Raw genomic sequence first — 16,944 nt, forward strand, 5'->3', positions numbered from 1 at the left:
AGTAGTGCAAGAGTTTGTTTATCGTTTCGTTTAGTGTATGGAACAACATTTGTATATAGTTTGTAAATATTTGTAAAAGAGGTAGTAAAAGTACAGAATACTCGAGTCATAAAAATCGTAACATAAACATTTTACTTCACACATACATGTATCTTTACATTCAGAGGAAAAAATAAAGAAATACACGTGATCAGTCTTAGACTTGTATTTATTTTGATAATAAGTGCTTACATAATATAATATGGAGGTATTTTAATTGAAATTAAATTTCCTGAATGATCGAGGAATCACTTCGGTGAACTTCTTCACAAATTTTTCTTAATGGTAAACAATATCTATTGTTCTTCAAGTAGGTATTACTTATCATGAACAAATAAAACCACTTGTATTCCTTTCCCCTTTCGCAATTCAGCAGTCCGTAAACACGGTATATCATGTACACACTATTGTGCGAACACCATTTAGTATTGTGTTCCCAAATCGTTCTGGTAACTGAAAGACACCTTTTTTTTTGTGAATGAATAAGGCAATTGTTAATGCCCCTCTTCAAAATGTAATTTCGTAGATGGAGAAACAATTGTTCTTTCGATATATACTTCTTAGATAGTAATGACACAAATTTGTAACATGCTGACTCTTTCGGATAAATGTTTCTTGGTGCTCAATGCTTTTTTGATATGAACAAATTTCATGCCACAACAACAAAAAATGCATGCAGCAACCAAGAAAACCTCATTCATATCGACTGTAGTTTATTGTTTAGAATTCTTTTTTTCACGTAAAAAAAATGGAAAACCCAAAATAGCGCAAGAAAACGACATACGATATAAAAACGAATGATTATAAACTAAAAATTTTAAGATCAATATCAGTAAGTAATATATACTAGAATTATCGAGATAAATATGTCTAATAATAGGCACAGTTAAAGTATAGGTATGATATATTCATTATTCATTGTTTTATTATGCTACAGAAAGTCGTTGCTACCAGGGAACAGAAATATTTGCCAAATTTTATGAAATCTTTATTTCAAATACTCGTTTTTGACAATACGTTCGTACAATTCTATAGACTATATGTTACTTCGACCTCTTTACAAATCTTCATATTCGCGTTTTAAATAAGATCTTTAACTAACAAAAAATTTTGTAATACATAGACAAGTTCAAACAAACGTAAGTTTCTATAACAAATAAAGGATATACGCTAAAATAATATGCTTTTCAAATTTAAAGAATCAGCAATTTGATCTTTATAAGAGGAACAAAAGTTTTTCGTATCTATTTAAAGCATTTTTTTTTGTAATTTAATTCTATAGGTTATGTATGTTATTCAAGTTCGAACACATCCATCTTTGGGGAATGTTGCTTACAATGGTAATGTATATATGCAATAAATCATACACAAAATTCATATCACGACAGTAGAAATAAAGTTTCCTAAATACTTAGAGTACACTCGTTTTATACTTTCTACAAATAAGATATACATAAAATTCCATGAAAACAACTTTCCCCGGTATATGGTTTTAAATCTCGTCTTGTATGCACAGTACTTTTCGTGAAAGACCACGATGCACATTTTTGCATGTTTGACGTACAAGAGTATTTGTTATTGCGTATAATTGAGCAACATCTAATACAATTTATCATTAAATCAACCAAAAAAATTACTTGCATTCTTATTTTACCATTTATAACGTTTTCCGTTATGATGTGCAAAAAATGAACATTTACCTAATTTAAATCGATTATGTGACCTTACAGAGTCCTGTGCAAGCCGCCAAAGTTTTTTAGCTCCTGGCTTTAAGCATAGTTATACGCAGTGTATAACTTCTATATGTATTAATATTTGTACATAACTAGAATCATAGTACAGTTCCCTGATACCAGCGCATTTCTAACATCAGCCAGTACAAATATTGTTAGTTCATGTAAATTCAATAGTATACACTGTAGATTTTTTTTTGTAGTATCATTGCTGTTACTGCAAACCTACTAAACTTACATTACTAATTTTTTTCATTTTTTTTTTACCAGACACGTTTTCTTTTTTTTGTTTTTTTAATGTAAATCATAGTATGAATTTTCTTAAAGACGTTTTCTTGAACGAGGTGGTGCTGCATACCTCGACTTAAACTTCAAGCAAAATTTGTCTCACACAGTAGAAATCTATAATAATAGAAAGAAAAGACTAATAGAAAACATTATTACGTTCGTTAAGAAATTGAACGGTTGTTCTACATAGTTGAAATCAAGCAAGTTCGATATATAATCTCACCTAATATTCTTCACAGAAACATGTCCTTATAAATAAGAATCTTGTTTTAGGATAGGTCTAAAACAAAAAATTTACTTGAAATATAACATTTGAGAAGGATAAAGGTTTCAAGATAAGAATTACTTACAACTTGGCGCAGCTGCAGATTCGAATCTCTTTTGTATCTGATCGTATGTAAATTTAACAAAAGCGTCGTACTGCTCGGAGAGCTTCATATTTAGAATCTGATCATATTCTTCCCGAATCTGTGTTTCTTGTTCCTTAAGCATTCGCTCACAGATCAAACCAACCTTTGAAGCAATGCATTATTTAAACAGGTCAGATATGAATACTATTAATATAAATTATGTCTTTTTAATAATAAATATATATACCTGTTTGAATGTAAATAAAGGTTTCTCCTTTCCACTAGGATTATAACTACATGAATTTGAACCGCACGCAGATGGACTCGAAGGGCTCGCAGGACCCTCCATGTCTGAAGAATCACCGCTATTGTTTTGAGGACTAAAATGCAATTGTTTGCGTCGATGTAGTCTCCGAATTTCCTCTCTTATATTGGCTGCCATTTTTTCTGTACATAAAAAAGATTACTTTTACTTCAAATCATATGGCTCCATATAAAATTGTTCTTATTTTATATTGATCTTTCAAAGCATCTTTTTTGTGCAAATCCTAAAAGTTTGTCATGTAATGCATTTAAAGTTGGGATAATAATGTACTTTACCAGAACCATTAGGAACCATCAGTGTATTTAAACAGCCTTGTCATAGTCAGAGATGGGAGGTCACCGAATGCTTTGGAGCATTATAATTGGTGGTACTTGTAAAGTGCACGATTACCAAAATTGATAATAATACTTGTGATAGTACAATCCCTCCACAAGGGATTGATAGAATCAACTACATCATTGAACTTGCAATGGTTATTTAAAATGTTTAGAATAAACGAATTTTAAAATTTGTAAACTAACAAATAGCAATATAAACTAAGGAGGAAATCTGTACTCTAAATGATATAGGGGTAGCGTTTGAAATAAATCTACTCTTGTTTAAACTTATAAGACAATAAAAAAACACGATGAATTCTCAAATGCTGAGTTTCTTTAGGTACACTATCAACTTGTGTATATTATACAGAATTTATTATACACGATGTTTGTAAAAATTCGTAACGAGCACAATAAAAGAAAGTCGCGAGTAAAATTTCTGAAAGGTAAAATAAATTTGTTGACGATATCCAAGACGACTGTGTATAAATATGGAGAAGAGGGTAGTTGGGTTCCCCGATGTCCGTTACTACATTACCATATGATTTACGCGTCTCCCCCCCCCCCTCCTGAACGCCCTACCCCTTCCCTGGCCCCCCCTCCCTGTTTTAAACGTCTTGAAATCAAGTTTTAAATCACTGGAACGGCCTCTTAACCACCCCCTTCTCTCTGTCACATTGTGCCGAGGAAAATAGAAAGAAACGGGGGGAAGAGCGAAATAAAAGTGCAGAATAAAAAGAAAAATGGCCGTTAGATTTGTAGTTAATTACCAGGCGTCAGTTTGTGGGTTACCTCGCCGAAGGGCGAGGGATTCTGTGGCCTGGAACTGGCCTGCGTCGATGTACCGGGGGAAACACACATCGGTACGCATCTTCGTCGTTTACTAGGACGTCCATGACTATGCACCGGATCGAACTCCAAAGATCTCTTTAGAGTGGCGCAGGCCATTTCTACCGTTCACCGTCCTGGTTCCACGACTGACACCCACAAGATAATTACGGGCTTAGCCCCGCGAGTCAACGATGATTACGCCGAAAAATACGAGCTGAACCACCGTGTACGCGCACCGCCTGAACAGTTTCTTTAAATGCACTCTAGCCGTTTCGAGTTCCTCCGGGCCGATCTCCGTGGATTTCCTCGTACGTTCGAGCAGGCTGCACCAAAACAAACACTGCGGTAAAACAATATGGCTGGCAACCACGGTTCATCGGCTAGGAACGACCACGGAACGAATGTCTCGACCATTCAGAGCACCATCTTTTCACTGGGCTACTGCTTGCATTCCGAAATGTATACGTCGCAGACTCGACTGAACGAGTCCCCTCGCCTCTGATTGGTCGACGCGTTGCACGATGGCGCTTCGTGCATATCCTTCCTGCGACCTTCTTTCAATTGAAATACGAATGATTCCCTGGTTCGCGTATCTTTCGAAATTTATTATTCACGAGCACGTTATTTTCTGATCGTCGACTATTTAACGGCTTTTAATCTCCCGATGCCCACGATGCAATTTTACGAAAGACTTTCTAGAGTTAGAAATAAAACACCCAATGCGATCCTTTTCGAAACCAAAGTAATTATAACGACAAAAATAAGATAAATTTTATGAATTAAATATATAGATCCCATTTGAGAAAATTCCAAAATTTCCTAATTAATCAATATTTAATTTGTATTAAATACAACTTAAAAATTACGAAGATATCACCGAGGTAAATATGGAGGTTCGAAAATTCAGATTTTGTAAACACGCATTCGTCGATAAATATTGTCGCATACGTATTTAAATTCGAATTAAATCGTTGACATTTATTTCGCCCATTGCAAATAGAGTCTGTTATTTCGAATAACCCCATGACTCTTCCGTGACGAAATATTTTCTGATTAGCTCAGATTAGTTATCAGCGATGGGCAATTCTGCAGGTTCGTGCAATATCTTTGGTTTTCGTTTGAAAATGATCTGGTAAAAGCATGCGCATAACTTCCGTCAATCCCCCGTCTGTTGAGCTCAGTTTGGAGAAATTTAATCGGTGACAACCAGAATCCTCCGCCATTCTATATTCACAGTTTTTATCAAATTGTTATACGGTTTATCGTTTATCACGCAGCCCGTCCACAAGCACGACGAATAATGACATCTGTGGGAAGCCCTGTGGTGATTGCAGCTACGGCCAGACACACAGCGACTGTAAGTAGAAAAATAATATCTTTCACGACGTACTTTCTTTTTTGGTTATACCTGGCGCAAAGTTTCTAATCGTCCATAAGTGAATTATTATACAACATTTTCATGCCAGTGTCAAACGTCTGGAAAATATTTTTTTGGTACCTATTCATTATATTCTTTAGTTGATTATTGTCCCTAAAAGTTTAAAAGGTCTTGATACCAGAAGTAGATTTTTTTAAACGTCGAGCGTTTTATTTGATTAATACTTTTATTCGGGAAAATATTTTAAGACGTAAAAATAAACAATACAGAATCTTGATAATTCTATTAATTTTGTTCGATACAATTTTATTGGTCTGTTACAGCTTATATTTTTTCATGGATTGGGTGATACTGGGTAAGACGTAACGTATTATATAATAGTAATCGTATAATTCTATGATGTATACACCTATATGAATTTCATTTACTCTTGTAGACATGGCTGGGCCACTTCGTTGAGTGCAGTACGATTACCTCATATTAAAGTTATTTGTCCAACGGCGTACGTATACTTTTAATAAAAAGATAATTGATCACCAATGTACGAAATAAAAGTCAATGCATAATCGAATCTAATTATTTCAGACCAATAATGCCAGTGACGTTAAATGCAGGATTTAGAATGCCATCTTGGTGAGTGAGCCAAATTACTATATACAAGAAGTTGAGGTATATTGTTCGTTAATATTAAAGTATAATTACTAATTTGTGTAACATTAAATATAGATTTATGGTTTGTTAAATATAGGTTTGACTTACGAACTTTGGAACCAAATGGAGTTGAGGATGAAGAGGGTATACGCAAAGCTGCGGAAATGGTGCACTCTTTAATTGCAGAAGAAGTTGCAGCAGGAATACCTACAAAACGCATTGTTATTGGTGGTTTTAGTCAGGGTGGAGCCCTTGCTATATATAGCGCTCTTACATTTCCAGAGCCTTTAGCTGGTATTATAGCTTTATCTTGTTGGGTTCCTCTGCATCGAAAGTTTCCTGATGTATGTGTTCAGTAAGAAATGTATTATAATGCTATAATAATTGAAAATTTGTGTTTGCAATGCTATAATTTTACAACATTACATACTTTGTAGGAAGCAATAGGAAATAGAAACACTCCATTGCTACAATGTCACGGTAATTGTGATCCAATAGTACCGTACAGGTGGGGCCAGATAACCGCGACCTATCTCAAGGGATTCATGACACAAGCAGAATTTGTAACATACAGAGGAATGATGCATGCTTCCAGTGATGAGGTATATATGTACTTATAAACATTTTATAATTTGTAACAAATCGAAATAGATAAAGTAAGGTAAAAATAATTAAATTTGATTCGCGAACTTATAAATATTCTAATATTTATAGAACAAATTATTGCTTTCACAGGAAATGCGCGACATGAAGGCCTTCATCGAAAAAGTTTTGAAGCCGTAATAGTTCTATTAAATACAATATTTTAATCGTTAAACTTATTATCTTATTGTTCTTTATTCGATTAATTACTTCCAACGTTACTGCTACTTAAGTCTAGTGCTTGGCGAAGAAGTAAAGACAGCAGTAGATGAAGTGTTAAAATTCTAATGGATAAAACAGTATCCATAATGAATCATTATTTGCGGTAAATATTTATGTTTATTCAACTGATTTTTCGTCGTTTTAAGATACCAAAGTCGCTACCGTAATATGTCCAGTCTCTGATTTTACAATCAACGTAAATAATCATCGGTATTTCTTCCTCTAATTCTAAATGTTCTAGTGTTCTTGAAAGATAATAACAATCGAAGACAACAAATTACTTTACATATCTTGTATCAAATTTTTGTTGCGTTCAACTGTTCGTGTAAACAAAATAAGATGAATTTTAAATTGAAGATCTTCAAAAAAAATAATTATTTTGATTCATTTCCGAATAAAATTATTATTTCATAGTAAAGGCTATAATTTATCTGGGTTTAGTTAATTAATTTATATGTCAGGATAATTGTAAGCATTTAGATATTCTTTATAATACTTCCATTTTATATAAGTTACATATAAATATATATATATATATAATGTAAAATTTATGAAATACTGACTTTTGTAGAAATGTTGTCTAGGAGACAGTAATATGGCCATGTAATTTGTGGTTATAAAATATAGTTTTGAAATCAACAAATTCGATAATTTTTAGTAAATTACATATTTGCGTATGATAATCGCAGAGATGTGTACATCAGATATGATAACATTGACACTTATATAAGTACAGAAGTATTATCTTTACAGTACTTATTTTATGCTTACAGAAATGGTACTACTATGAACAAGAGAAATTGCGGTTATCATTATTTATAAACCAAGTATCCAATTGAAAAGCAATACTAGGTGCATAATGCAACATAAAAATAATCATTTGTACCATTCACTCATTATGCGAATACTTTATATGGTATTTTGTATAGAGGTATGTTATCATACAAGTATCGGGATCGTTTAGTCAATTTCCCTAAAGTAATACATGTTATCGAAGTAAAATCGTTACTTTCTGTATTTCCTTTAATCTTTAATCTTCATAATCAAAAATTATAGTGGCTATGATCAGCTAGTGTTGCTATCACAGAACAGTAAATTTCTTAATGTTATTGTAAACAATATGATAATTCAATGATTAAAGTTCAGTCAAGTGATTTACTGCTTTGTGGAGAACAATGGAGAACACAAGGTAGCATCAAATATTTTTAAGATTACGAGTATTTTGTACCTTCATTATTTACCCCTGTTCTTAATTTATTGTAAATGATCATGTTACTGTATGAATAAAATTTTTTTGTTATCAGTTTCACACATTCATACTTCATATATTGTTTCAATGGTAACTCTACATATAGCGTAGACAAAATTAAAATATAACATGTTTTTCTGCTATATAGTGTTAGAAAAACGACAAAAATAACATTAGAAATTAGCGTGACTAGAATCTACACGCAGAGATTTGGCCAGCAGATCTACGTGTTGACAGTGGTGCCGTCTACGTTTCTATACTGTTCTATACCCAACTGTACCCAATCACTGATATGTATACTACACTAATAGCTGATAGTGCGAGAGTACACATATCAGTGTCTCCACACTTATGGATGCTTATGCACACAAAACCTACGATTGAAATTGAATGAAAAATGTATTACAACTTTATCGCACGATAAACGGTGAAATAAAACTGTAATACAATGAGAATGGAAGAAATACTACATTTCCTCGAATGACGTGGCAAATTGTTTTGTTATCCTGGTCATATTAATGAGCGTTCGTATAAACGAATGACATTCGTAGTTTGACTTCTGTTAAGCGTACAAGTTAAATAAACAATTGTTTCATATGATGGAAACTAAAAATTCATCTGATATTTTGTGTTCATTGGAAAATGGAATTCAGAAGATCGTGTTGAATCGACCAAAAAAGAAAAACGCTATTACGAAACTTGTAAGCAATTTTTTGCGTCCAGTCTATTGATACATCGTACTCATGATATGCTAATGTATTTTTTATTTAACAGATGTACGAAGAAATATCCAGAATACTAGATGAAGCTATTCAGAATGATAAAATATATGTGGTAGTCTTAACTGGGACTGGAAATTTTTTTAGCAGTGGAAATGATTTTCTTTCTTTAGCAACGAGCCAAGGCAATGATTCTGAAAGCTTAGAAAACACACTCAGTAATTTTAAGCAAGTATTTACACGATATTTTTGTAAATTACGCTATCAATTTTTATTCATATATTTCAATTTCTATTGAGTTTATTTTTCAGAAATTTTGTGGAACGTATAATTACATTTCCTAAGCTTTTAGTAGCTGTTGTAAATGGTCCTGCTATTGGAATTGCAGTAACAATATTACCGTTATTTGATATGGTATATGCATCGCATACGGTAATTTCTATACAATACTACATAAACTAAAATATTATTACTCTTACTACATTGTAATTAATTTATAACATGTTATTTTTGCAATACCACAGGCTACCTTCCAAACACCATTTACTAGTTTAGGTCTTGTTGCAGAAGGATGTTCTACATACACATTTCCTAAAATATTTGGACACTCTAAGGTGTTTAGTATTTCAATATTGTTACTTGTTATTAACTTCTCAGTTTTATAGTTGTTTTTTTACAGGCTGGTGATATGTTATATTTAGGTTATAAAATGAATGCTCTCGAAGCTAAGCAATATGGTTTAGTCAGCGAAGTATACAAAGAGGAACATTTAAATGATGTATGGATATATTTAAAAACAGTGTCTTTACTTTCACCAAAGGTACATTTCCATAATATTCGTTTTGTATAAAATAGCAACGTTAATGTTTGAAACTATTACGATTTTTTTTTCAGTCGATAGTGGCAATCAAGCATTTAGTTAGGAAATGGAACAAACAAATTTTATTGGAAGTTAATTCACGAGAATCTGCTGAACTTTTGAAATTCATACAATCTTCCGACTTCATAGAAAGACTTATAAATACTATGTCGCGTAAAAGCAAAATTTAAAGATAATAGATGTACATTTTTATTACAATTTTTATAAAATATACAACAAAAAATTAAATTGTTTTATTTAAAATAGAATTTTTAAATATAAATGTTATGTTATCAGACATATTTGACAACATGATTTCCTAAAAAAACATCGATATCGATTATCATAATTGAACTCGAATATTTAGTATTAAATTGTTTTTACCTGCATTACTTTATTCAGAACTGGGCGCTGATAATGTTCCCACTCTAAAAGTTGATTTATTGTTAACTTTTGTTGAGGTGTTTCACTTTCCAAAAGGAACTGATGTTCCCGAATATTTTCGTGGTCCAATTTTTCTAATTTCTTTTCCATTTGTTTATAACCATTGCAAGGGCATTTCATTAGATCGTGAGTCAAACAATCTGTATCTCTTGTTAATGTAAATAAGTCCTAAAAGTAGCGCGCCTACTATTGATCAATACTGTTTTTTATTTGTGAATATTTCAAACATGTATAAAAAACGAACCTTCAATTCGCTCATGGACAATTTCAGAGAAGCAAAGTTCTTTTTATCTACTACAGTTTCACTCAAGCCTGCTTTACTAACTTGTCTTTGAAAGATCTTTTCTTCAATGGTGCCTGTCGTTAGCAATCTATATAATTTATTATATTGCTTGAAAGACTCAATTTATATTGATACTTATTACAAATTTAAAATAACCTAACCGTAATATATACACATCTCTTTTTTGGCCATCCCTCCAGATTCTTGCCATAGCTTGAGAGTCAGATGCTGGATTCCAGTCTGAATCAAATAATACAAGTCTAGATGCTCCAGGCAGATTTAATCCAACTCCGCCAGCTTTAGCACTTAATAAAAATACCTCTGAAATAATCATATAACGATTCATATTTTGTAATAGTTAAGCTAAATGTTCGATTGTCCATACTAACTGCTGCAATCTGATTTTGAATTGAATTGTCCAATAATCTTTGATCTTGAGCTGTTTGGTGTACTACCATCTAATCTGAGGAACTGCATACCCTCCGTGTTACAAACAGTTTCTAATAAATCGAGTGTTTGCGTATAGTACGAAACTAATACTAATTTTTCATCTGTCTCCTTTAAATTTCTCATTAATGTTTGTATAACCGAAATTTTTCCACAATATGCTTTGTTTGAAGTACTACAAGCTTTTGCCCGTAACGTTTTTAAATCGTCATGCAAGAAATCATTCGACTCTTTATAAAATAAGTCAGGATGATTACAGATCTTTTTGAGAATTGTTATCACTGTCAAATGTGAAATGTTGTTGTTTGGTAGTACAGTTCTGTTAAACCAAGTATCTGTAACGTGCGAGTACAAGTGTTCTTGTTCATCTGATAAGCGACAAAATACAACTAGCTCATGCTTAGATGGTAAATATTTGTTAATCGTGTCTTGTGTGCGCCTTAAGACGAAAACTTTAGTTTTTTCATTCAGCTCGCTGGCTCTTTCTATTCCTAAAGATACCACGCTGGCAGGTGCGTGAGGACATCGCGACGCTACGATAGGATTTTCATAATAGTTTTTAAATTCGTAATTACTACCCAATATACCAGGATTTACAAAGTCAATCAGGGCAAAAAATTCTTGTAAATCATTTTGTATAGGAGTCCCGCTCAAGAGGATTCTCCTCTTACAATTCATATTGTTTAATACCTAGAGAAAAAAAATATGAATTAATTACATTCATTGCGTTCCTTTAAATAAAATTAATAACGCTACCTTTGCTGCTTTTATATCATTATTTTTTAATCTATGACCTTCGTCGCACACGATTAAGTCGAAAGCTATTTGTTCAAGTTCTTCTTCACATCTTATAAGCATATCATAGCTAATAATCATTATTGAATTCCGTGCTTGTTTCTTAAAATCTTTTACTTTGTTTTTGGTATTTACAACATATGGAAAGATTCTATGAAAACCCAACCAACGCCCGAATTCTTTGTTCCAGTTATCGCATAGACTACTAGGAGTTATTACTAATACATATTTTACTACAGGCTTTCCATATGGCCCCTTTTTTAATAGCGTCCAAATAATTGTAATGCATTGTAGCGTTTTTCCAAGGCCCATTTCGTCAGCCAAAATTGCACCAAAATAATTAGGTATATTCAAACCCATGATGCATTCATATAAAAATACAACACCATGGCGTTGATGTGGTCTAAGTGCATTGACTAGACAAGCATCTACAGAAACCTCTTCCTCTTTCTCTGGTACATCGTTTTCTATCCAACTTTTTAAGTTACTCAAGGAAGGCATTACCAGGGGATTGCATGTTAATTTGAGCCCTAATACAATACGAACATTAGTATTTCCCATCACGAATTTTTATTTTGAAAATTGTCTCTTAGCATTGCTATTAAGTTAAACCTTTTTTTAAAGATCCAAGGGGAAGACTGGATAAACAAGAGCTAGAAGCTTTCATCTTCTTTCTAGGTGGTTCTGGAATTAATTCTTTGACAGGCTCACTTGGTACCGATTGGCTAGATGTTGCTCTATCTATAATCTGCAAATATTTGTAAATCCACTTTGTGTGCAAATTATTTATGTAAACTGTTTAAATTTACCTCGATCTCTTTATTATTGATACATATCCTAAAGCCTTCAACAAGATTTTCTGGATTAACCACAGTCCTCTGAATAACACCACCTTCTGAATTCTAGTTAATATGAAAGTAAATTTATGAATAAAAATATAAACATATTACCATCGTGTATATTACCTTTAGAACAGCCCATTTTCCAGTAACTTCTAGAGTCCCATCATCATCCCACTTCTTATGTTTTCTTGCAGATTTTTTACCAATTACTACGTTAAATATACTAAACAAATAAATAAATAAATTATTAGCATTAAGGTGCTATGAATAAAATATTTATATACGTACATTCTACTATTGTTAACAAGGGAAGCTGAATTTTCTTCGTTGACCGTGTTATTTTCATTCGTCTTGATATGGTCATTTCTTTCCTGTAATTCTTCATTATCGCATTCGACTGGTTTCTTGAATAAATTAAGAACTCTCTTGGTACTTCTTCGAGAAGTTTGATCTGAACTTTCGAATGATTGATTAACAGTTTCTAAATTTTCCGTGGACTTGCCGCTAGTCGATTGCTGGCATTTTAACAGAGATTTGAAACCTCTTATTTGATTGTTCCGATACATGATAAGGTATGTACAGTTTGCGGTTAAAACTATCGCGATATTATGCCATACGATAACATATCACGTTTATTAAAGACAAATATTTATGTCCACAAAATTTGAATTCGCTTCGTTAGGAATTCTATTATGATATCTTGTTTTGCGCCAAAATTCAAGATGGCGTTCCCGCGCAAAAGAGTTAGTCGGTATTTTCATCAAATTATATTTGATGAAACATTTGAAATTCAAGATGTTTCTGCAAAAATAACGTAATAAATAACGTAATAATCGATTTTTACGGGTAATTTACGTGAAACATTCTTTTATTCTGGAACAGAATAAAATATTAATAGATCGCAAGACCTATTCTGGAACGTACTAATCTAAAGGATATCCTTATGAAGCGACCGTTGGTGTTCACTAGTGAGCACACCTGACTATATTTTCATATTTAATTAATGGACGTGTGCAATCGTATTTGTAAAAAATTCAGAGGGGCGATATTTGCGTTAGCATGGATATATACCGTTAAATTGTTACAATTCCCAGGAACAAAATGTTTCGAGAGAATTATAGTGCTTCCAAATAAGGTATCTAAGGCCGTACAATTGGCATGTTTTGTAGAACGATCGATTAACAAATAAATTAAAGGAGAAATATTATGCATCCACCCTTTTCAGAGAGGTTCTGTGATAAATGAGAGAGCTAGACTGACGGAGTCGTAAATACATCTTTGACGACAAAATAAGAAGAAGATGTATTGCCTACAGTGGTTGATTCCAGTACTGCTTATACCAAAGCCAGTAAATCCAGCGTTGCTACAAACGCATGTCATGTTCATGGCACTTTACCTAATCGGATTCTTCCTAGAACGAAAGCCGTGCACCATGTGTAGTTTAGTATTCCTTGTCGCAGTTTTCCTAATCTGTTATAGCGGGATTGGTAACTGCGTGCTTTGGAGTACGAATTGTGATACAGTGAGATGCGATAATAGTTAAAATTGTTAAGACAACGTTCCTAGGTTCTACAAATGTCATAACCTGTATTTCTCTTCTCGAAGGATATGTCAAAATTAGTTCTTCGATAAGTAATCCATTGAAAAAGCTAATATAGATATGTGTACACATTTTGCTATCGACTGTGTATATATATATGCATTAGTAGATGTATATAAATGTGAGTTTTTTATGGTTTAAAGACAGTTTCTATAGTTCTTGCAATTGGTATATATACATGTCATATGTGTACATATTACACGCTGTATACACATATACATGTTTATACATGCAATATATACAAGTATACAAAACTGATAGGCCATAACAAATTTTTACATGATACGAAAAAGCTTCTATGTAAGGTCATAATAATTTAAGATTATGGAATGACTAAAATATATATCGTCTTTGTACATACAACTAAATTTAATTTCGATTAGTTTAATCTTCTTATAATGTATATACGATTATTTTCGAGTTAGAATTGTTGACCCTTGTAAATTGTATACTTTAAAAAACAAGATTTTCTTTGCTGGTTGCTTTATTTGAATAAATCTGTATGCAAAGAATTCGGTGGTCATGTAGCATTTATCATGTGTGTTAATTGCCCACGCAATTAAAGTTAAATTCTTTTCAGTAATACGACTGACGACGTTATCGAAGAAACATTAAAACGGGAAAATTGTCTAATCGAAATACGCATACATATAGATTATATAGATGATCGCTATTCGTTGATCGAATACGACAAACAGTAGAAATAAGTATCGAATTAAAGCATAAAGTCTAAGTAATTCATTTTAATATGTATTATGTTAAAGATACTGATACTACGGTAAAATTTGCAAATGGTTACTTTTGACTTGTTCATAAAATAAATATATATTTATTTTACCGAGCATACATAGTAGTGGAAATTAAAATGTAACTACTTGTATATTGCGTTTAATACATCTTTCCATCCAGTGCAAGTATTAACATTTCGTCGTTACTGTTGGAAAGTTTTAGCTTTTAACGATTACAACCAGGACGTCTACATCGTACCGCTAACATATAAATTGCTACTTTAATTGAAGCAAAAGGACGCATTAGTATAAAAAGAAGTTTAGTTTTACTTTGTTAATGAAACCAAGTAATGGAAAACTTTTTGTTCAAAGCTTTTGCTTTAGCACAAATATGCGTCTGTGATGTTTCCAGTTCCATGCGTGTGTCTTGTCAAAAATGATAAATTTACCTTTAGAAAAATTAGATTTTCGTAGGTTATAACTGCAAACATCGATTGTCTATTTACTTCTGCTTATACTATAACATATTAATAACTGATAATTGTACAATTTGTAATTAATTGTACACATTTGTAAGTAAGTTACATTTTGCAAGTAAATGTACAATGTAACAGGAAATAAAGTAAAGAAATACTTTGATTCCCATGTTCTATGTATCGAAGGTAATATTTACGAGGACAATCGGAATAATAATGCCATTAGTTTATGAAAGATTTATTTATTTTACATTAAAATATTATTGTGGTTTACCGCGACCGAAGCCACCACGGAATTCAACGTCACCTGTACCCGCGCCAACATCAGCTTTTTTGTCACCAGGCCCTGCTGGACCTCCGGGTCCTCGTCTATATCCGGCACGATCTTCCGTCGGCCTAGAGGTTTCGCTTCTCGTAGCTGCTGCTGGTCGTGGCCTCGTGGTTTCTGACCTGGTTTGCCTCTTCAAAGTGGAAGGTACAATTTCAGGAGGTAGATGCAGGTATCCACGCAAATATTCAATTCCGTCATTTGTCAGATACCAATAGAAATGTCTCCAGGCAAACTGTTCTTTGACGTACCCTCTAGATTTTAGAGACTGCAACATCAAATTAACAGGAATTTAATATAAATGGAGTATATTAAGGTTTTGATTATTGAAACTCTGATTAGAAAAATTCTATATGTAACAGACTATACTAGAAAGATTTCAGTAATTAACAAAGTGAGTTGAATAATAATGGTTGGATATAAATATTACCTGCATTGCCTTAATAACTTGAAGATTTGGAATAGTTTCCAATTCTGGATGTTTTGGTGCATGGTAGTCTTTCTTTGCAACCATAACACCTTCCTTAAAAAGGTATTCATAAATTGCTACACGGTTCTTTTTTGGCATCAACATCCTGAAAATAACAAAGTAGTAGTATAAAAGTTATTCGCTATTATTGTAGATACGATTATTTACTTTAGATAGTACGATAGAGAAAGCAGGATGTTTATTAATCAAATTCTGGATACTTTGTACTTGTACTTAAATTTATTAAAGAACATAACCATGTTTATAGGTTATACAAGATGTTTATACGATTTCGTGTAGAACTTGTAATATTTCCGTTCTGGCAATAAAAATAACGCACTTTTTTAATACAGAGTAGAATATGTTTGCATAACAAAATGTAAGTTTTCATTAACAATATATAAAGATACGAACATTCTCTGCGGTTAGCTTCATAATGTCAATATTGTTCAATACGATAATAACGAAGAAATACCGATCATATGAAAATTCTTTAATTTAACGAAGACAGAGGAATTTAACGAACATCCTAGTTTCTCATAATATTTATATACGGCTACGATTAAAACAGATATTATATGAAATCCAACGTACTTGACGTTTCAGCGCGAGTCTTATATCGGAAAGAAACTCTGCTCATGCACGATGTATCGATATATCGTTCGAGACTAACCGGAAACAGTGACTATATTTCCAAATGAAATCGTATATAAATATATCCAAAAATATTTTGGTAAATAAATTGTAGATGTAACAAAAACATTTAGCCCTGAAACCTTTAGTATTATTCATCCTGGATAATTATAATAATTTAGATTGATACATGTTTGAATTGATTGTAATTGTTAAATGTAATTGTTAAACGAGGTATTAAATATGTTTAATCTGAATGCTAGGCGAATCATTGAACACGTATGGAAATTTGTATT

At 32.4% G+C, this 16,944-nt stretch overlaps 6 protein-coding genes across 10 annotated transcripts; 3 read left to right on the forward strand and 3 right to left on the reverse strand.

Moving 5' to 3' along the window:
* Positions 1 to 190: 190 nt before the first annotated feature.
* Positions 191 to 4,357, reverse strand: LOC128895940 (akirin-2). 2 transcript variants are annotated; one of them, XM_054158974.1, is made up of 5 exons: positions 3,823 to 4,357; positions 2,658 to 2,857; positions 2,411 to 2,573; positions 2,284 to 2,340; positions 191 to 2,196 (listed from the first exon to the last, which is right to left on the reverse strand). In XM_054158974.1, the coding sequence occupies exons 1-4, from the start codon at positions 3,998 to 4,000 to the stop codon at positions 2,330 to 2,332; spliced, it is 552 nt and encodes a 183-aa protein (XP_054014949.1). In that variant the 5' UTR covers positions 4,001 to 4,357; the 3' UTR covers positions 191 to 2,196; positions 2,284 to 2,329. The 2 variants fall into 2 exon arrangements, with proteins under 2 accessions (XP_054014949.1, XP_054014948.1); XM_054158973.1 differs by having other exon boundaries at positions 191 to 2,174; positions 3,823 to 4,356.
* A 504-nt stretch (positions 4,358 to 4,861) lies between these two features.
* On the forward strand, positions 4,862 to 8,085 carry LOC128895938 (acyl-protein thioesterase 2). 2 transcript variants are annotated; one of them, XM_054158970.1, is made up of 8 exons: positions 4,862 to 4,975; positions 5,161 to 5,240; positions 5,585 to 5,616; positions 5,698 to 5,763; positions 5,847 to 5,894; positions 6,010 to 6,256; positions 6,350 to 6,514; positions 6,648 to 8,085. In XM_054158970.1, exons 1-8 carry the CDS (start codon positions 4,960 to 4,962, stop codon positions 6,693 to 6,695), a joined length of 702 nt encoding a protein of 233 aa, XP_054014945.1. In that variant the 5' UTR covers positions 4,862 to 4,959; the 3' UTR covers positions 6,696 to 8,085. The 2 variants fall into 2 exon arrangements, with proteins under 2 accessions (XP_054014945.1, XP_054014946.1); XM_054158971.1 differs by lacking the exon at positions 4,862 to 4,975 and adding an exon at positions 5,041 to 5,082.
* Positions 8,086 to 8,221: 136 nt separating this feature from the next.
* Positions 8,222 to 10,645, forward strand: LOC128895937 (enoyl-CoA delta isomerase 3, peroxisomal-like). 2 transcript variants are annotated; one of them, XM_054158968.1, is made up of 7 exons: positions 8,222 to 8,726; positions 8,800 to 8,972; positions 9,056 to 9,176; positions 9,269 to 9,358; positions 9,424 to 9,564; positions 9,639 to 9,794; positions 10,529 to 10,645. In XM_054158968.1, exons 1-6 carry the CDS (start codon positions 8,622 to 8,624, stop codon positions 9,792 to 9,794), a joined length of 786 nt encoding a protein of 261 aa, XP_054014943.1. In that variant the 5' UTR covers positions 8,222 to 8,621; the 3' UTR covers positions 10,529 to 10,645. The 2 variants fall into 2 exon arrangements, with proteins under 2 accessions (XP_054014943.1, XP_054014942.1); XM_054158967.1 differs by lacking the exon at positions 10,529 to 10,645 and having other exon boundaries at positions 9,639 to 9,901.
* LOC128895934 (DNA repair and recombination protein RAD54B-like) lies at positions 9,782 to 13,135 on the reverse strand. 2 transcript variants are annotated; one of them, XM_054158964.1, is made up of 10 exons: positions 12,703 to 13,135; positions 12,538 to 12,637; positions 12,382 to 12,474; positions 12,185 to 12,320; positions 11,534 to 12,102; positions 10,720 to 11,467; positions 10,492 to 10,651; positions 10,292 to 10,418; positions 9,997 to 10,215; positions 9,782 to 9,922 (listed from the first exon to the last, which is right to left on the reverse strand). In XM_054158964.1, exons 1-10 carry the CDS (start codon positions 12,978 to 12,980, stop codon positions 9,848 to 9,850), a joined length of 2,505 nt encoding a protein of 834 aa, XP_054014939.1. In that variant the 5' UTR covers positions 12,981 to 13,135; the 3' UTR covers positions 9,782 to 9,847. The 2 variants fall into 2 exon arrangements, with proteins under 2 accessions (XP_054014939.1, XP_054014938.1); XM_054158963.1 differs by having other exon boundaries at positions 9,787 to 9,922; positions 9,988 to 10,215.
* Positions 13,136 to 13,397: 262 nt separating this feature from the next.
* LOC128895642 (bladder cancer-associated protein) lies at positions 13,398 to 14,923 on the forward strand. Its single transcript, XM_054158402.1, has 2 exons — positions 13,398 to 13,549; positions 13,640 to 14,923. Exon 2 carries the CDS (start codon positions 13,715 to 13,717, stop codon positions 13,955 to 13,957), a length of 243 nt encoding a protein of 80 aa, XP_054014377.1. The 5' UTR covers positions 13,398 to 13,549; positions 13,640 to 13,714; the 3' UTR covers positions 13,958 to 14,923.
* Positions 14,924 to 15,440: 517 nt separating this feature from the next.
* LOC128895641 (40S ribosomal protein S10-like) lies at positions 15,441 to 16,665 on the reverse strand. The gene is made up of 3 exons (XM_054158401.1): positions 16,610 to 16,665; positions 15,977 to 16,121; positions 15,441 to 15,814 (listed from the first exon to the last, which is right to left on the reverse strand). Exons 2-3 carry the CDS (start codon positions 16,118 to 16,120, stop codon positions 15,479 to 15,481), a joined length of 480 nt encoding a protein of 159 aa, XP_054014376.1. The 5' UTR covers position 16,121; positions 16,610 to 16,665; the 3' UTR covers positions 15,441 to 15,478.
* Between the last annotated feature and the right edge of the window lie 279 nt (positions 16,666 to 16,944).

The sequence above is a fragment of the Hylaeus anthracinus genome, unplaced genomic scaffold (genome assembly GCF_026225885.1).
Source record: "Hylaeus anthracinus isolate JK02 unplaced genomic scaffold, UHH_iyHylAnth1.0_haploid 5, whole genome shotgun sequence".
In the NCBI taxonomy this organism is placed as follows: domain Eukaryota; kingdom Metazoa; phylum Arthropoda; class Insecta; order Hymenoptera; family Colletidae; genus Hylaeus; species Hylaeus anthracinus.